The 16,743-nt window shown below is 38.8% G+C and overlaps 1 protein-coding gene across 2 annotated transcripts in view; it reads right to left on the reverse strand.

Annotated features, from left to right (window-relative positions):
* Positions 1–16,743, reverse strand: part of tmem117 (transmembrane protein 117) — a 50,799-nt gene that overhangs the window by 32,211 nt on the left and 1,845 nt on the right. The window contains exon 2 of one of the 2 annotated variants that reach the window (XM_058407536.1): positions 15,741–16,046. In XM_058407536.1, coding sequence (XP_058263519.1) covers positions 15,741–16,046 — 306 coding nt within the window. Of the gene's footprint in view, positions 1–15,740; positions 16,050–16,743 lie in introns of both variants that reach the window. The other variant, XM_058407535.1, reaches the window with a different exon arrangement.

Genomic DNA, 16,743 nt, shown 5'->3' on the forward strand with positions numbered 1-16,743 from the left:
TGAAAGGAACTCTTAATGCTTCAGCTTCATACCAAGACATTTTGGACTCCAACTTTGTGGGAACAGTTTGGGGATGACCCCTTCCTGTTCCAACATGACTGCTCACCAGTGCACAAAGCAAGGTCCATAAATTTACATAAAAATAAACGAATTTTGTTTGGAGAACCTTGACTGGCCTGCACAGAGTCCTGACCTCAACCTGACAGAACACCTTCGGGATGAATTAGAGCGGAGACTGTGAGCTAGGCCTTTTCGTCCAGCATCAGTGCCTGACCTCACAAATGTGCTTCTAGAGGAATGGTCAAAAATTCCCATAAACACACCCCTAAACCTTGTGGAAAGCCTTCCCAGAAGAGTTGAAGCTGTTATAGCTGCAGAGGGCGGGACAACTCCATATTACATTCATGTGCATGTAACAGCAGACGTCCCAGTTTTGGCCTGGCTCTGGAACAAGCCCAACCCCTGAAAAACAACACTTGATATGTGTCTCAAAACTTTTGCCATTATAGTGTATCTTTTACACCTATTACACCACTGAAACTGCCCATGCATGCTGTTCCATCTAATACGCTGTTATTTGATTTATTTACTGCAACTACTAAAATCCCTGCCACATTTTGTATTTTCAGTACCATTTTCACTTACTGCCTTTAACATATAACATAGCTGTATTTATTATTCATTATTCTTGCACTTTCTTCGATGAAAAGTTGTTAAACTGAATCATTTAGGGATATCACATACAGGCTGAATTTTTTCTCGAGGAAGTGCTTTTCCAAGCAAAAACACTACTACTTCTATTAAATTACACTGTCCCATTTCACCCAGGCTTATTAGGTAACCTCAGTTCTTTTATCATATAAAAAAATCAAGCTGTTTTTTCGAATAAATTCACAGGATTTATTTAGACGTGATTGAATACCCATATGTCTTTATTTATCAAAATATTTACTTGCCTCTGAAATGCTATGAGCAAGCTGATCTATACAGTACCTAGGCTCTCCTGCTGAAAGTGCTAAACTTTTCCCTGAACATTTCCCTGCATTCGGTGCTGAGCCCAGTTTGCGTAATTTCAAGGTCTGTCTTAGTTACATAATTGGACTGATTTGCATGAATGAACTTAATTGCTTTGGGCGTTCAAAGACTTAGCTCTAGTGGAGGTGAACGGTACGTGTGTCGATGTGACTGATTACTTGTGTATGTGTGAATGTGTGAGAGAGAGGAGCATAGAGAAGAGAAAGAGAGAAGGGGATGCTAACAGGACAAAAAAGCAAAAAGCCATGCAGGCGAACTATGTGTGTGTGTGTGTGTGTGTGTGTGTTGGCCAGTTTCATTTTAAATGTGATTACAAACATTACACTGATGGAGTAATCAGCCATCTGCTTCTATTCATTCTATTCATTTTGGCCTTTGGCCCCGGACTGGAGGATGAGAACTGATCAGCCCTTTAAGCTAGTAGGTGTAAGAAAGAAAGAGTGATAGATAGATAGATAGAGAGAGAGAGAGAGAGAGAGAGAGAGACATAGAGAGAGAGAAACAGAGACAGAGAGACAGACAGAGAGATGGGTACACAAAGATAGACAAATGGCTCAGCCATGTTAATACACACACACACACACACACACCTAAATAAAACTCAATGTTTTGAGTATTTACTATAGAAAATAAGACAAAGCCATCACTAATACTAATGTGCAAAGTGTGTATGTATGGAGAGAGAGAGAGAGAGAGAGAGAGAGGGAGGGAGAGTGACAGAAAGGTCTACAAATGTGGGAGAAGATTGTAAAGTCATGCTGATAGAAAATATCTAGTAATTATTGACCAGGAGTTAACAGATATAATGTAATATATATAATATAAGCTGCTTTACTGTACTGCAATATAGATGACACAGGTAGAGCCAGGACACGCAGCGCTCGATTACAAAGTACAAAATAACCTCATCCCTTTGCAGACAGTTCCCTCTAGTGGTTATAACTCACAAACTCCGATACTATCAAATCAGTTTGCTGAGAAACAGAAGATCAGAATTACAAATCATCATCAAATCCTGAAAGCTCAGATCAACTGACTAAGTAAAATGCCTCAGTATATACCAACATAGTGGAGACACATGATTAAATACATGCAGATCTCAGTATTTACACTCTCATACACTATCAGGGCCATGTCTGTAAACACACACACACACACACAAACAGACACACACAAACCCACACACCCACGCTATCTGCTGTTGATTGATGAGGTGGGTGGAGCTGTCAGACAGCCAGAGAGGAGAGAACAGCGATCTGTCAGCATGATCCATTTTCTCATCAATAACTCTTATAATCCTGGTAAGAACTCAACTTTTCCACACACACGAGCAATAAGGACAGACAATGGATACTCGTTACCTCAGAATTGAATAGTGTATAGTGTATATATTATATACATAACCTTTGATTTTTAATCTGATATCTACCAAACTGATGTTTAGTGTGCTACAGTTCCTAGCATCAGTTTACATGTAGCACAGAGCTTTGCTTTTCTGCTGCAGGAAAGTGAGGCATAGAGAGGCTTTTTTTGTGCAACTCAAATGAGTATGAAAAAATGAATAAAGCTACAGGAAGCAGCTTTATAAGCAATACACAGCATGATGCGCACTTCAATGGGACAAATATAGTGGTAAAGTGTATGAAGGGAAAATCTGGGCATATTCTATTGTCTATTTTCAAACCACATTTAAATGTTGACTACGAATAAACAGTCTCTGATTTAGGATCTACAGTAACAAGAGAGCACACTTTTAGTTACCGCCGCATAGAGGCTAACACATTAGACGTTTTCAGAACATGCGCCGTCTTCATATCTCCTCACAGATCACCACGAGAAGGCGTTTCTGGGTTACCCCAACAAGACCGCACCGTTCTGCAGTCAGTTCGGCAATGGTAGGTGGTACTGCTTGATCCTGCTGGTCTTATTTATCGTTGGTCTACCAGTAGGATTGCTGGGTAACATGGCGGCCATCGTGAACTACACGTGCTGTCGACGACCTTGGAACACGGGGACGGTTTTCCTGCTCAACTTGGCGCTGTGTGACATCGCCTGGCTCCTTTTGCTGCCATTTACGCTTTATTTCAACCTACGTGAACCGCATATAAAAGGCATGAACATTTTCTGCCAGTTCAAGAAGATCTTCTTCAACATCAATGTGTACGGTAGCATCTTTTTCCTGGCACTTATAAGTTTCGATCGTTACACCGGTACGGTTCACCCAATCAGCTCTCTGCGCTGGTGGGATGGTAAAAAGGCTTGCCTCTGCTCCATTCTCACCTGGATCCTCCTCATTTTGGGTTCCATCCCTGATTTATTCATGACTTTTGACGTGAGTCGGCCTGACAACATTACGGTCTGCATGGACCACATCCACGGCCCTTTCTCTTATGTGACGACCGTCTCGCTAATGCGGGCGCTGGTGGGTTTCCTGCTGCCGTTTGTGGTCATGGGTGCTTTTTACACCCAGATGGCAAAGGTGTTGAGGAGCATGCCAGGAAGAAAAGCCTCCAATAGGCTGACCCGCAAAACTGGGAAGACTTTAATTCTCATCACGGCAGCTTTGGCGGTTTTCTTATTGTCTTATGCCCCTTACCATATCATGATTGTGACTTTAGTGTTCATGCGTTTCATTGGCAAGGTGACGAGTGAAAATACAAACACGCTCTACATAGCCTACGAGTTCCTGGAGGCCATGTGCAGTGTGAGCAGCTGTCTGGACCCTGTGCTTTACATTCTTGCCAGCCAGCACTTCCAGCAAAGATGGAGGAGGCAAAAGATGGCCATGGCACGCCTATGCTGCAGGAACACCAGGAGGGTGGGAGTCCAGGAGCCACTGTGAGGGGGAAAGATGACTTGCAGGGAAATTACACTGGCAGGATTCTTCGAACTGGGGTTGATTTTGGGCCTTGTGTCAGCGGAAAATTTTTTTGTTTTATTCATGTGCTGAAATAAATATTCAAACAATTCAGCAGGATTAACCAAAAACAAGCCAAAAAAAGATAACTTAATAGTTGAACTGATTGACCAAAAAATTATATAGTACTGTCTGAAATCTGAACTCTGCCTGCGTAATTATTTTTGTATTAAAGTTTCTGGACCTTTTTTTTTTTTTTACATGACCACTGGCTTTCCAACGTCTGAATGGAAACCAACTTGCCGGACATTTTCAATCAGTGTAAACAAATAAATTATTTTACTGCCTGACCTAAAATGAGTCAGGATGCTGTTGGCTTTCAGTTCGCCTCTGTTGGGATAACATTACAGCGAATTTTAGTGTTTAAATTTAAGATGTTTATGAACAAGCACTTGGTGCGCCTCAAAGAGCAGAAATTGGTTTGATATCAACATTTACTATACTTTTTTTTTTTTTTTAAAAACTAATCATTTTGTAACTTTATTATGAATATATTTCCCTAGGCTAGGTAAAAAATCAGAAATGCTTATGAAAAATGAATCTTAATGCAAGCGTCTACTTTCATATGAGCCATTAATCACCACTGTGTGGAGTGTGACATGATGAAAGATGAACATCGGTCCCACAAAACAGGCACAATTTCCATTTTTTGACCTAAAAAGGAGTTTAAATAAGGTTGCTCATAGGACAAAAAGTGAAAATAAAATCCCATTCTGACCAGTAGTCCAGAGTCAGAACCACTGAGTCACTGCCCCATTGATAAATTCTGCAGAGAAAAAAAAACAACTGAAAAATATAGTCCATCTAGATCCAGAAAAAGATTATTTTATTTTATTTTTATTTATTTTCACTTACATAAAGCACATACTTCACTTATTCAGTCTGGAATCAAGTAAAAATGTATTACGACTCACATTCTAAACAAATGAAGATAAAAATTAGCGTGATCGGAAACTGAAGAGCCTTCTCATTTCTCTTGAGGTTGAGTTTCATGATGGCACTGGAGCACACTGGCTTTGTGGAATTTCGGTCCTCACATTTTTAGGAGATGTTTGATAAAAGAAAGGAATGATAAGAGAAACTCCTGTGGAAACTGAACCTGTCGGGAGAACCAGAAGCTTCGGCTTATCTGAGTCACCAGAGGTAGGATTAACGTTTCAGAGTCAGTCCTTCTTGTCATAAAGTCATTATAATGAGCAATGTTAGAAGTGTGTAATAAAGTTTAGAGCAGTGACTGATGTGCTCCTTTGTGATTTTCAAATCTAAATTACAAGAATCAATCTTTGGTTTGCAGCCAAAAACTGAACGATTATTCTGTATATTAATTGCATTTGTTAAAACAAACACTTGCTTTTCAAGTCTGATATTGGAGAAATTTGCCTTCTGGCCAATCAGTAAATTCTAGAGTTTGTATAGCTTCTATAAACTGAAATTCAAGCCAATTTAATCATTTATTCGGTTATATAAATGTTAAATAAAATATATTATATTTTATAGAAAAAGCAGAAACTAAACTTTCTAACGGTTGAGTTGAATAACCTTTATTTTTTAATTTAATTTTGAATAAAATGTGTAACAAAATCTGGTCCGGTTTTGTCAGATTTAACTGCAAAAGAAAACAATAATAATAATTATTATTATTAACATTTTATATTATTGTTATAACTATTATAATTTTGTTACTTAAAAATAAATCTAAATGTTTTATCTCAATTTAAATCCTCAAATTAAATATAAATGCAAAGCTCAAATATAAATCTAAAATCTAATAATGAATATTATTATTATTTTTTTTAATTAAAATCAAAATATTAAGCCTATATGTAAATCTAAATGTTATATCTTAAACTTGAACAAAATCTTCGTTACAAGCCATTATTGGCTCTTAGGCACGTTAGAAATGTCAAGTCATTGTCTGGGTGTTCCTCTTGGGGGCTTCCTGTCTGTGCAGTGTGAACCCAGGCATACTGAACCCCAGTCCTAACTACCTGCGCCCAGCTCCCCATGGACTCAGCCTGAGAGAATCCATTCATCATGTTGTAAAAGGGCTGTGGTTTAATGTCATGACTGACCCTTGGGAGATGATAAGTGCAGAAACACTGGTCACATCGATTAATCAGGGACGGGTATACCGCTGTCTGGTCTCCATTAGCAAATACTGCTATTAAAAAACACACCAAAAGTAGACTACATGTGTTAAATATGTGCATAACATTTTTTGCTAAATTAATTACCATTTTTAAGCACCAACGTGAACAAGATCTACTATCTTAAAGCCAGAAGACTTATTTTATTTGCGCTTCTCTTTGGACATAGGAAACACCTGTTTTTTCTATATGTCTAACAAAGCAGAAGGTGATTTAATATTTACTCGTTGAATAAACAGCCTACTTCAATACTTCTGAATATGATTTCGTTATGTAATCAGCGATCGTATCTGGTATAAATGATGCAAGCTCAGTTGTTTCTCAACTCTTTAAGTGCTACTGATGCGAATAAACACTATACTCACACGATTCCTAGTTCAAGCCTAATCAGAGAATCGGAAAATGTTCAGGAAATGAAATCAACAGCCATTCTGAGTGGTGAATTAAGCAGGGAGAAAACAGCAGGTGTGTGCAAACAAACCACACAGCAGCTGTGCTCTTCTGCTCAAGGCGTCCTGTTTCGCCTGTTCAAACACACTGACACACTGTTTCCAGACAAAGCAAACCTGCGATTTCCACACATCTGAGACGAGCTCTGCTTTGTGCTTACACTGCTTCAGCACATGACAGTGCGTGGCAAGGTGATAATCAAGAAATGAAATGGTGACAAATTACCTCATTTAACACATAAAAGTGCATTCTCAAAATGTACGGCAGGATCGCAATATTTAGGGTTACAGCCTGTGTTATGGTAGAGACTACCAAGTTTGACAAACTCCAGGACACAGTTCAATACCAGGGTCAGTCTCTACTTTAACAGTGCCTGTAGGTGGGGTAACAATCATCGGTGAAATCAGGCAATGACTGAATGTGAACAATGTAACTTGATTAAGCAGAAAAAATCCTTAAAAATCTGTTTTTAAACTCTCCATAAACATCAAAGTTAAAAAATCTGAGTCAGAAATTGACATTTATTGTCATTACACAGTGTGCTGCTTGTTTTAATGAGTTGGGGTCAGATTCTAATATTCTAAGACCTGGATATAGGTCAATAAATAAACAAATAATTAATTGGATATAAGTAAGTGAGTGTAAACATTTACAATATATACTGTGAAAATACACAGATTTATACACATATTCATATGTATTATTTTTATGTAGAGTAAAAAGGCAGCAGATCAAAAGTAGCCCAAGACTGATGCTGAAGAATATGTGATGAACACCATTGCTGACACCTAGTGATCAACTGGTGGAATAAAACCAAAACTCGATTATTATTCATCAAATACAAAGTACATACAGTAAGTGTAGCTTCATCAGGCTACTGTTCCATTCAATCTTATTCAATAAACGCTTCTACAGAAGAATAACACACCACATATGCAATAAATCTCTCTATCCCATATAGTTCTAGTATAATGCAACGAGAAGAAACGAAGATGAACCAGAAGACTGCTACTATCCATCCATCCATCCATCTCTCCATCCTCTAATCCCTCCCTCCTTTCATCCATTCATCCATCCATCCATCCATCCATCCCTTTTCTGTACTGCTTATCCTATATGGGGTTGTGGGGATACTAAAGCCTCTCATGGCACAGTGACAGGGTGCCATCCCCTCTCACAATCACACTCACACACCCATTCACACACTACAGACAATTTAGCGTTGTCAATCAGCCTACAAAGCATGTCTTTAGAATGGGGGAGGAAATTGGCTTCCCTGGAGGGTACCACCAAAGCAGGGAGAGAACATGCACACTCCACACACACAGGGCAGAAGCAGGATACTACTACTATTAAAGCTGCTACCCAACTAACATACACTGACAACATCATCAAGGACACTACATACCCTGCTTATCACCTCTTCAATCTCCCATCAGCCGCGAGGTTCAGGAAAATAGCTGCTCAAACATCTAGGCTTAAAAGTAATTTCTTTTCCAGAGAAGTCAGCCCATATAAACATATAAACGGTCACACATCAGTCAGCAGTACCTTACAATGACGGTCACTCACAGGTCACACACTGCAGCCATAGAAACTACAGACCATATCAATACCTTCAATGTGTACACTAAATAAGAATTAGTGCAACAACTACAATACAGCAAGGGCAGAACTAAGAATCTGAACCACATGTTATATGGAAAAGTAAAATAAACAACAGAAATTAAATGAGAAATTACTAATTAAGGCAGAATACCTACAGGCAATAAATAGGAAATATGTTCAATAAGAGGAATTGTGCAAGAACTACATTATGTGAAACAACTAAAAAGCTTGTGTGTATAACAACCTGTGCAATTATAGCAAGTAATATTTGTAATGGGGCAGATGGGAGGGTACTTGGGGAGGGTGGCATATCTCTTTTGTCATACGTTAAGTGAACAATACATTAAACAACTGTTTGCGTGTGAATGGGAAGGGTGGGATGTGACTACGCTTTTCATCTACAACATGTCTATGCCTTGGAGATGCAACTACACTTTTGTAGTCCTTGACAAAAACAATACAACTTAAAACTTGAACTGAATTGGATGGACCACAGCATGCTGATAGATAGATGAGAGTTTAACGTTTTTCAACAAAAGAATTCAATCAAGAATTGTTTCATTTTTTAGCTTTGGGTATTGAGATTTTGGACTACAGCTATGAAAAGTAATCTGACTGCCCCCGGTCTACACTTAGAGCATTCATTTCAAGGCCACTACTTTGGTCTGAGAAATATGAAAAACATTATAATCATTTAAACACAATATGCTGTTCTGTGAGTAGAATGAACATATCACCATATCTTTTATAACACTGACTCGTTATTTTCCACAGTAACAAGCAGCCGAAAACCCATATAGTTTATATACGTTTTTTTCTTTAAATACTATGATTTACTATCATATTCTGGGACTTTTTAAATGTTTATAGCACTGCCTTCCAACTGGGACTACATAAAACTGTCACAAATCTCCCACTTCATGCTGTGGGCCGAGCTGCGCAGCATGGGCAGGAGCCCGCAGTGCTACAGCTCTCAGTTTCACTTCCGCTTATGTTTTGTGTTTTTATTGTGTTGTTTAGATAGCCAATGCGTTCTTTATTTTGATTCATGCTGGATGTATCATGATGAAGCTCGGTTGTTTTCAGTTCCGTTTTTGATACATGCCTCTAATGTAACCCTCATGTGTGTTATGTATGATGTTCATTCTGTGTTTGCGACGTTACTAAGCCTCTTTTTCCATTCTCCCTGTTCTCCATGGTGTGATTACCTTGTTTTTTGTCCTAGCCATGTTTAGACCACAACCTGTTTCCCCAACCTTATCCAAGCTTAACCTGTGATACTCTGCTTGGCACGTTTTGACCACAGCCTGTGTTTCTGACCTGTTTTAGTGATTATTTTTTTGTTCAGTGCAACGAAGTGGCTGTTTGTCTCATCTGTCAAGAAGCAGTGTCTGCTTCGAAGAATACAATCTGCAGCGATACTATGAAACCCACCACAGAGACAAGTATGCTAGCTTGCAAGGCCAAATGAGAGTAGATAAAGCTAAAAAGTGGACTATTACTACTACTAAACTGATTGCAACCAACGGTAGGTCATTCAGTGACGATGAGTTCGTCAAGAAATGTATGAATGCTGTTGTGGAGGAGGTGAGCCCCTATAACAAAGACGCCTTAAATGCAGTGAGTTAAGTTGACTTTATTTGTCACCTATACACAGTGGCAGACCGTCAGGGCCAACAAGGCCTTCTCTTCTGGCCTAAACAGCAGTGATCTGAATCACTGACTTGCATTTTAATATATTTAAAATATTTTTCCATGAATGTGTATTAAATTATTCCCAATCATTTCATAGCTTTTCTCTCGGTTGCGCTGCTTCAAGTAATGTATATTTATGATATTTATCCAATCATATTTCAGCTAGGTGCTGACATCATGTGTTGCCCGGCCGTAAGGCCTTCAGAATTAAAAGTGCAGGCGCCCGTAGCTTAAAATAAGTGGCAATGAAACTGATCCATTAACCAATCAGATTTTGAATTGGCGCCACTGGGGCCATCTAGCAGACATACGATTACGTCAGCAATTTCCTGTCCTTTGATTGGATAATAACAAACAGTCTGCCTTCATTCCAGATCCCCGGGGTGGACTGTGGGTTTTTTTGTTTTTATTTTTTTTTATTTTTTTGCTGCAGTGAAAGGAGACTTATGAGACTGAATTGTGTTAATGTGGGTTTTTTTTTTGCTATATGTAATGTAATTTTATTCATGTTCGCTACAACAGCCTGTGCCACAACGCACTGTTTCTATACAGTGTTTCTATATTCACTGCGTCTCATTTCGGTGCTGCGTCCTCCGGAGATTGCAGTTTGCTGCATACGGCATCAAGAAAAGTCTTTATTAAGAAAAGTAACCGTAATAAAATTAACTATTCCTTGTGAGGTGTGAAATACTGTAGCCTAATTTCTTTTTTACTTTGTTATTTAACGGTTGATTAGTATCTATTGCCGTGGCGTCATAATGATGCTATAGAGGTGGATTAATTCAGGAAGGACACCAGTGAAGGCCTAGGTGTGAAATGCACGGTCCGCCACTGCCTATACATTACTTTACACCTTGGAGGGTTGGGGTCAGAGCACAGGGCCAGCCTTGATACAGCACCCTTGGAGCAGGGGGAGTTGGAGGTTTTGCTCAAGGGCCCAACAGTGACAGCTGGGTGGTGCTGGCGCTTAAACCCTGATCTTCCGATCAACAACCCCGAACCTTAACCACCTGAGCTACCACCACCCTCATTGGTCTGCAAGTACAATCACCAGTCGAACTGAAGGCATGGGGGATAATGTATATGCCCAGCTGCAGGAGAAACTGAATTTGAATTTTTTTGCATCAGCACTGGATGAGAGCAAGAACAGCTGCTAATTTTTCTTCATGGATTTAGCTCAAACTTTGAAGTGTCCGAGGAGCTGGCAGCCCTACAAAGTCTTAAAGGCAGTACAACAGGGAAGACTATTCCTATATCGTATCTCATGAAACTGATGAAAACTCTGATGCGATCAAGACTCACTGATGAACATTTACATCAGACTGGCTGTGACAGGAATGGAACCAGACATTGGACTTCTCACCAGTCAGAAGCAAGCCCACAGTTCACACTAATTAATATGCATTGTTAATATGCAAGAAAATGACCGATCGTTTTGCTAATAGAAAGGATGAGACCCTTCTTCCTGGGCTGGGATTGTTTAGAGCTCTTTGGAGCTACATTTAAACTGCATTTTGGAAGTTCACACTCGCGGGCACCATTGAAGTCCACTATATGGAGAAAAATCCTGAAATGTTTTCCTCAAAAAACTCCTTTCTTAATTTCTTAATGACTGAAGAAAGAAAGACATGCACATCTTGGATGACAAGGGGGTGAGTGAGGGGGTGAGTAAATTATTTGTAGATTTTTGTTCTGGAAGTGAACTTCTCCACAATTTGGATTTAAGTACTGCAATTTGTTAGTTTTTTGTTTGTAATGCCAAATAGAAACTAAATGGATTTATTCCAGTTGGACTTTCGGCATCCACCCTCTAAATCGAACAGACTCATTTTCTGAGGCATTCCGAATCAATGTGGGTTGCACAATGAACAACAAAAAGGCTGTGATTGTTTCAGAACCTTCATTAATATTCAGCAAGCTACCACACAGCTGTCTTTAGAAAGCACATTGTTCCCTCCTGAGACTGACTGAAGTGATCTGCCACAATCAGATAATGTGATTTCTTACTATAATATCAATGGTGTTAATTTAGGAGATGATTTTCTGCTATTTCTTTCAGCTAGTATTCACTATGTGGTGTTTGGTGCTAGGAGCTTGAACTGGTCAGTACGCTCCCTGAATTGAAAGCATGGGCTGGGTGCAATGTCCTTCAGAGTAAATGTTTGAAGACCAGAGGATGTGACATGCCACACCTAGTGGCTAATTTATACATGGGCTAGAGACAGAGACAGAGACTGAAAGACCTGTAAGGCTAAAAGATGATGTGAAAACTAAAGAGACGTGCAAAAGACTGATGGTTAAAAAAGAAAGTACGTATAAAGAGAATAAAAAGGAAATGTATAGCCTAAAGTAGCTGAGTACTAGGTGACTGTTTATGCTGCATATCCTGTCATGTATCTCTCTCTCTCTCTCTCTCTCCTGTTCTCATAATTTTACATAACAGATGAACAGATACGTGATAAGTAAGGAACAAAACATGACAGGACGCAAATGAAAACAGAGTGACGTAATGACTTTCCTGTAGTGCCATGTCCTTGTGTTATAATGTTCTATTCCTCTTATACCACAGTAATCTGCCAGTTTACAGATACATTTAATGTTGTGCATTCTCTCACCTTTTTCCTTCTTTTGAAATAAATAAGACAAAAATTGCAAAGGAAAACACATTGGAAAGAACAATATTTCTGTCCTGAAGCCTCAGGTCAGAAAACTTATACTGAGATTGGAGACTCCTTCCATGAATGTCACTTAAACATCTAATTAGAGAAAGCTTATATAGAAACAATATATGAAAGAGAGAGAGAGAGAGAGAGAGAGGGAGGGAGGGAGGGTGAGAGGGAAGGAGAGAGAGGGAAGTAATGCCATTTGAATGCATCATTATCTGCGTGTTAGCCTCATTCTGCACAACATGCCAAAAGATTTCAGAACCGCTGTTTTCTGTAACGCAAGTACGTTCCAAATAAAGGCGCTTATTTACAGCTCTTTCTCTGGCAGAGCACTGATAATCCTGCAATAAATTAGCTAGACTGTCACAAACAGGCAGCCTTAAATACCTGGAGAATATTATATTCTGTGTATAAGGCCAAAAAAACAAGGCCTCTGTAAAGATGAACCACAAGCTTGTAGAGAAACCCTACACACATGTAAACAAAATGAACCTCACAGGATTGAACATGGACCCTGGAGCTGTGAGGCAGCAACGCTAGCATAAAATACCAAAGCTAACTATGTAACAAACTACACTTCATCCTTCAGTGTGACTAACAGCTATTGTAAGTGCTGTTGTATAAATATTGCTTTTGTTTGTTTTCATAACATGCTTTTGTTTTTTGTTTGTTTTCATGACACGATTTTCTGTATCATGTTAGTTATCGTTGGAATTGAAATGAGATTTAGGACGAATTTTAAAGTAAAAATGTTACAAGAATGCATCATTACGTTTGGAAGTGACGCATTAACGAGTCGCCCGTCGCACCGTTCACGATCACGAGGCTCTGCTATGTAGCACTTAAGTTTTTGAATGTTCATGTTTAAGGATAAAGGACTTTAAAGTGGACTTACGGGAGATTTTCAGAGATTCAAGGACCTCTTTTCATAATAAGCGGCCAATGACGTATTTGTTTATAAATGCAATCTTAAAGTGTCCATAATTAAAGTGCCATTTTGCATTTAATGTATTTTGTTCTGCTTTTTCATTTAGATAGTTCTCACTTCAACCAAATGTGCAAAAGAATAAACTCCAGTGTTAAAACAACTGACCTGTGTCTCTGTTATGGAGAGCTACAGCTATAACCATTCACTCTCCTTACAGGACGTTTCAACAGAGAAAATGTATGCTTTTCCACGTTTTTTCATAAATATACACCGACCAGGCATAATATTATGACCACCTGCCTAATATTGTGTTGGTCCCCTTTTTGCTGCCAAAACAGCCCTGACCCGTCATGCACAGTGTATTCCGACACCTTTCTATCCGAACCAGCATTAACTTCTTCAGGAACAGTAGCTCGTCTGTTGGATCGGATCACACGGGCCAGCCTTCACTCCCCACGTGCATCAATATGCCTTGGCCGCCCATGACCCTGTCGCCAATTCACCACTGTTCCTTCCTTGGACCACTTATGATAGATACTGACCACTGCAGACGGGAACACCGCACAAGAGCCGCAGTTTTGGAGATGCTCTGATCCAGTGGTCTACCCATTACAATTTGGCCCTAGTGAAACTTGCTCAAATCCTAACTCTTGTCCATTTTTTCCTGCTTCTAACACATCAACTTTGAGGATATATATATATATATATATATATATATATATATATATATATATATATATATATATATGTATATATATATATATATATATATATATATATGTATATATATATATGCAAATAACCACTGCATTACAAAAATCTATACATGAAGTCTTAATGTAAATAGAGCAAATAGGTACATAAAGGTACACTGAGATGTCAGAGAGATGTGTATGGTGTAGAAGGAGGTGACCTGCTTATTTACTGAGACACTGATAGCACGAGAAAAAAAGAGATGACATTTGAGGTGTGTTTAAAGCTGGAGACAGATAAGAATTCATATAGAGCCCCTGTGGAAGAGGATGACAAAGCATAAGTGCTACATTATTAAAAGACCTGCCAGAAATGAAAGAAAGTCAGCATCTGGGGATCACTTGTGGAACTAAACGGCAGTAATATACTTTACTTTACTGGCAGTAATAGTTTTGTAGGTAAGAAGCAGGATTTTGTGCTAAATAAGGTACAGAATGAGTAACAAGTGCAAGCTAAATTGCGTAGGTGTGACGTAGGGGTCACTATGTTCGGTGTGACTGATTTTTGGATATATCTGATACGGTATTCTGATAGAAAGGCCGTATGTAATTTAGCAGATTGTGAAAACCTGGACTATGGTTTGAGGATCCTCAAAACTGCCATGAATGTAGAAAAAGAAAGCAGACTTTTCCAGGACATTAATATAAACCTGAGATTTGCCTGGCAGCCTGCAGTGTCTGGGCTGTGCTGATTAATCAAACATAAATAAACACCTGCTGACCGATCAGAACGGAGGATTCAAGAGCGCTGTGGTGTAATTTTAATTATTCCTCACACACTCTAATCATACCAAGTCTGATGGCACACGCAATATAATCTTCCAGTTACTCGATTCATTACAGGCTACACGAGGTCATTCTGAAATAGTTACTCCGTTTCGACGGACAGCAGGAGATCTGATTCGCAGGATATTAATGGACTGTTCTCACCAAGATACCAAAAAACAGCTAAGGACTGACGTGTCACCGAACTCAATCATGCTGAAATAGACTGGTTAAATAACAACAGGTCAATATGTTTATAGGTATTGATGAGCAGTACAATTAGAGTAGTTAAAGTATTTATCATCTCAGAAGACCAGGCAGTTTGGTCTGCTTCTTCAGACAGTGTCTTTTCTGTTAAAAGATTAGAAACAGGCAGAGGCCACCAGAAGGATGCATTTTAGAGGGCTGTTCCTACTGTGACCTAAATATGTCATGTTCACTACTTACATGGTTCCTCAGCACCATGCACTATAACAGATGGGATGCGAGTTATCATCTGAGCGTCCATATTTTCAAGTGCATTCACCTCATATATAGAACATCAAAAAAACATCAGTTACACAAATATCATCATACAACAGGCTGCACCAGGTTGTAACTGTTGCAAGACCAAAAGAACCCTGTCCTAGATATGACCATCAAATATCTGTGTACATAACTATCAAAAAAAGTGTGTTTAACTACAAACAGGAACAAAAATATCTGTTAAGACGAATTACATGGATTACCATAATCATATTCAGAGCAGCAAACAGAGAATAAAATCAGCTTCCATACCAAACAGCCTTCGATGGAAGAAGAACTTCCCAGCAAAGAGGCCTGTGATGATCGCCAGAATCCACATCAGCACTTTCAGGACGTTCCACCCTCCACCTGGATACTTATTCAGTATGAAGGAGAAACAGTTTCCCACGACTATTATGTGTGCCTCCGTCTGGCTGTGGGATACAGGGTCTTCAGCAAAGATGAGGAAGTTGAAGAAGGTGACAAGGTAGGCTACAAGCAGGCGCAACCATGGGTGCTGGAAATAATACCGGAAGCGGACACCTATCTCCATTCCCCTAATCCTCGCCATCCACCCGCCTCCTCGAAAAAGAGACAGAGGGCAATAAATAAGAGAGTACCAGAATTACACAAAAGTAATAAGTGTATGAATATAACACACAAAATAATGGAGTATTCCGACCCAAATTCTAGCACTTAAAATGCTCCTCACAATTAACTTTAATAAAATGTTAAAAGCGTTCCAGATTTGATTATAAACATATATACTGAGTTAATTAACATTAAGAGGATGAATAGAATCATATTCTCAGAGGTATTTTTACACTACACAATATGTACTACAGTATGTTATAACAATGTAATATATTATATTATTAAACGTTCTGATGATTATTAAAATATGGACACTAATAATAATAATGATAATATTATTATATCGTCAATGATAACCCAAAAAAGCCTGTTGTGTAAAAACTCATAATATTGATATTACATTGTCATATCACCTTGCCCTACACCAACGTCATGCAAAAATCTTTCAGAGCATTCCTTCTTATGTTAAAATGAGTAAGTTGGTTAATCTGTGAAGCTGTACTACTGAAGAAAGCATAAATGATCAAATAATCATAAAGGAAATGCTAGAACAATCATTTTTTCTGGTTGGATGACCATTACAATGCATTTAAATTGAACCCTATAGGTACATTACATGCAGTTTTGAAATTAGGGATTAGTACTTAGTTTAAACTTCCAATCTGATGTCCTGCATGTATTG

Source organism: Hemibagrus wyckioides, linkage group LG14 (assembly GCF_019097595.1).
Source record: "Hemibagrus wyckioides isolate EC202008001 linkage group LG14, SWU_Hwy_1.0, whole genome shotgun sequence".
Classification (NCBI taxonomy): domain Eukaryota; kingdom Metazoa; phylum Chordata; class Actinopteri; order Siluriformes; family Bagridae; genus Hemibagrus; species Hemibagrus wyckioides.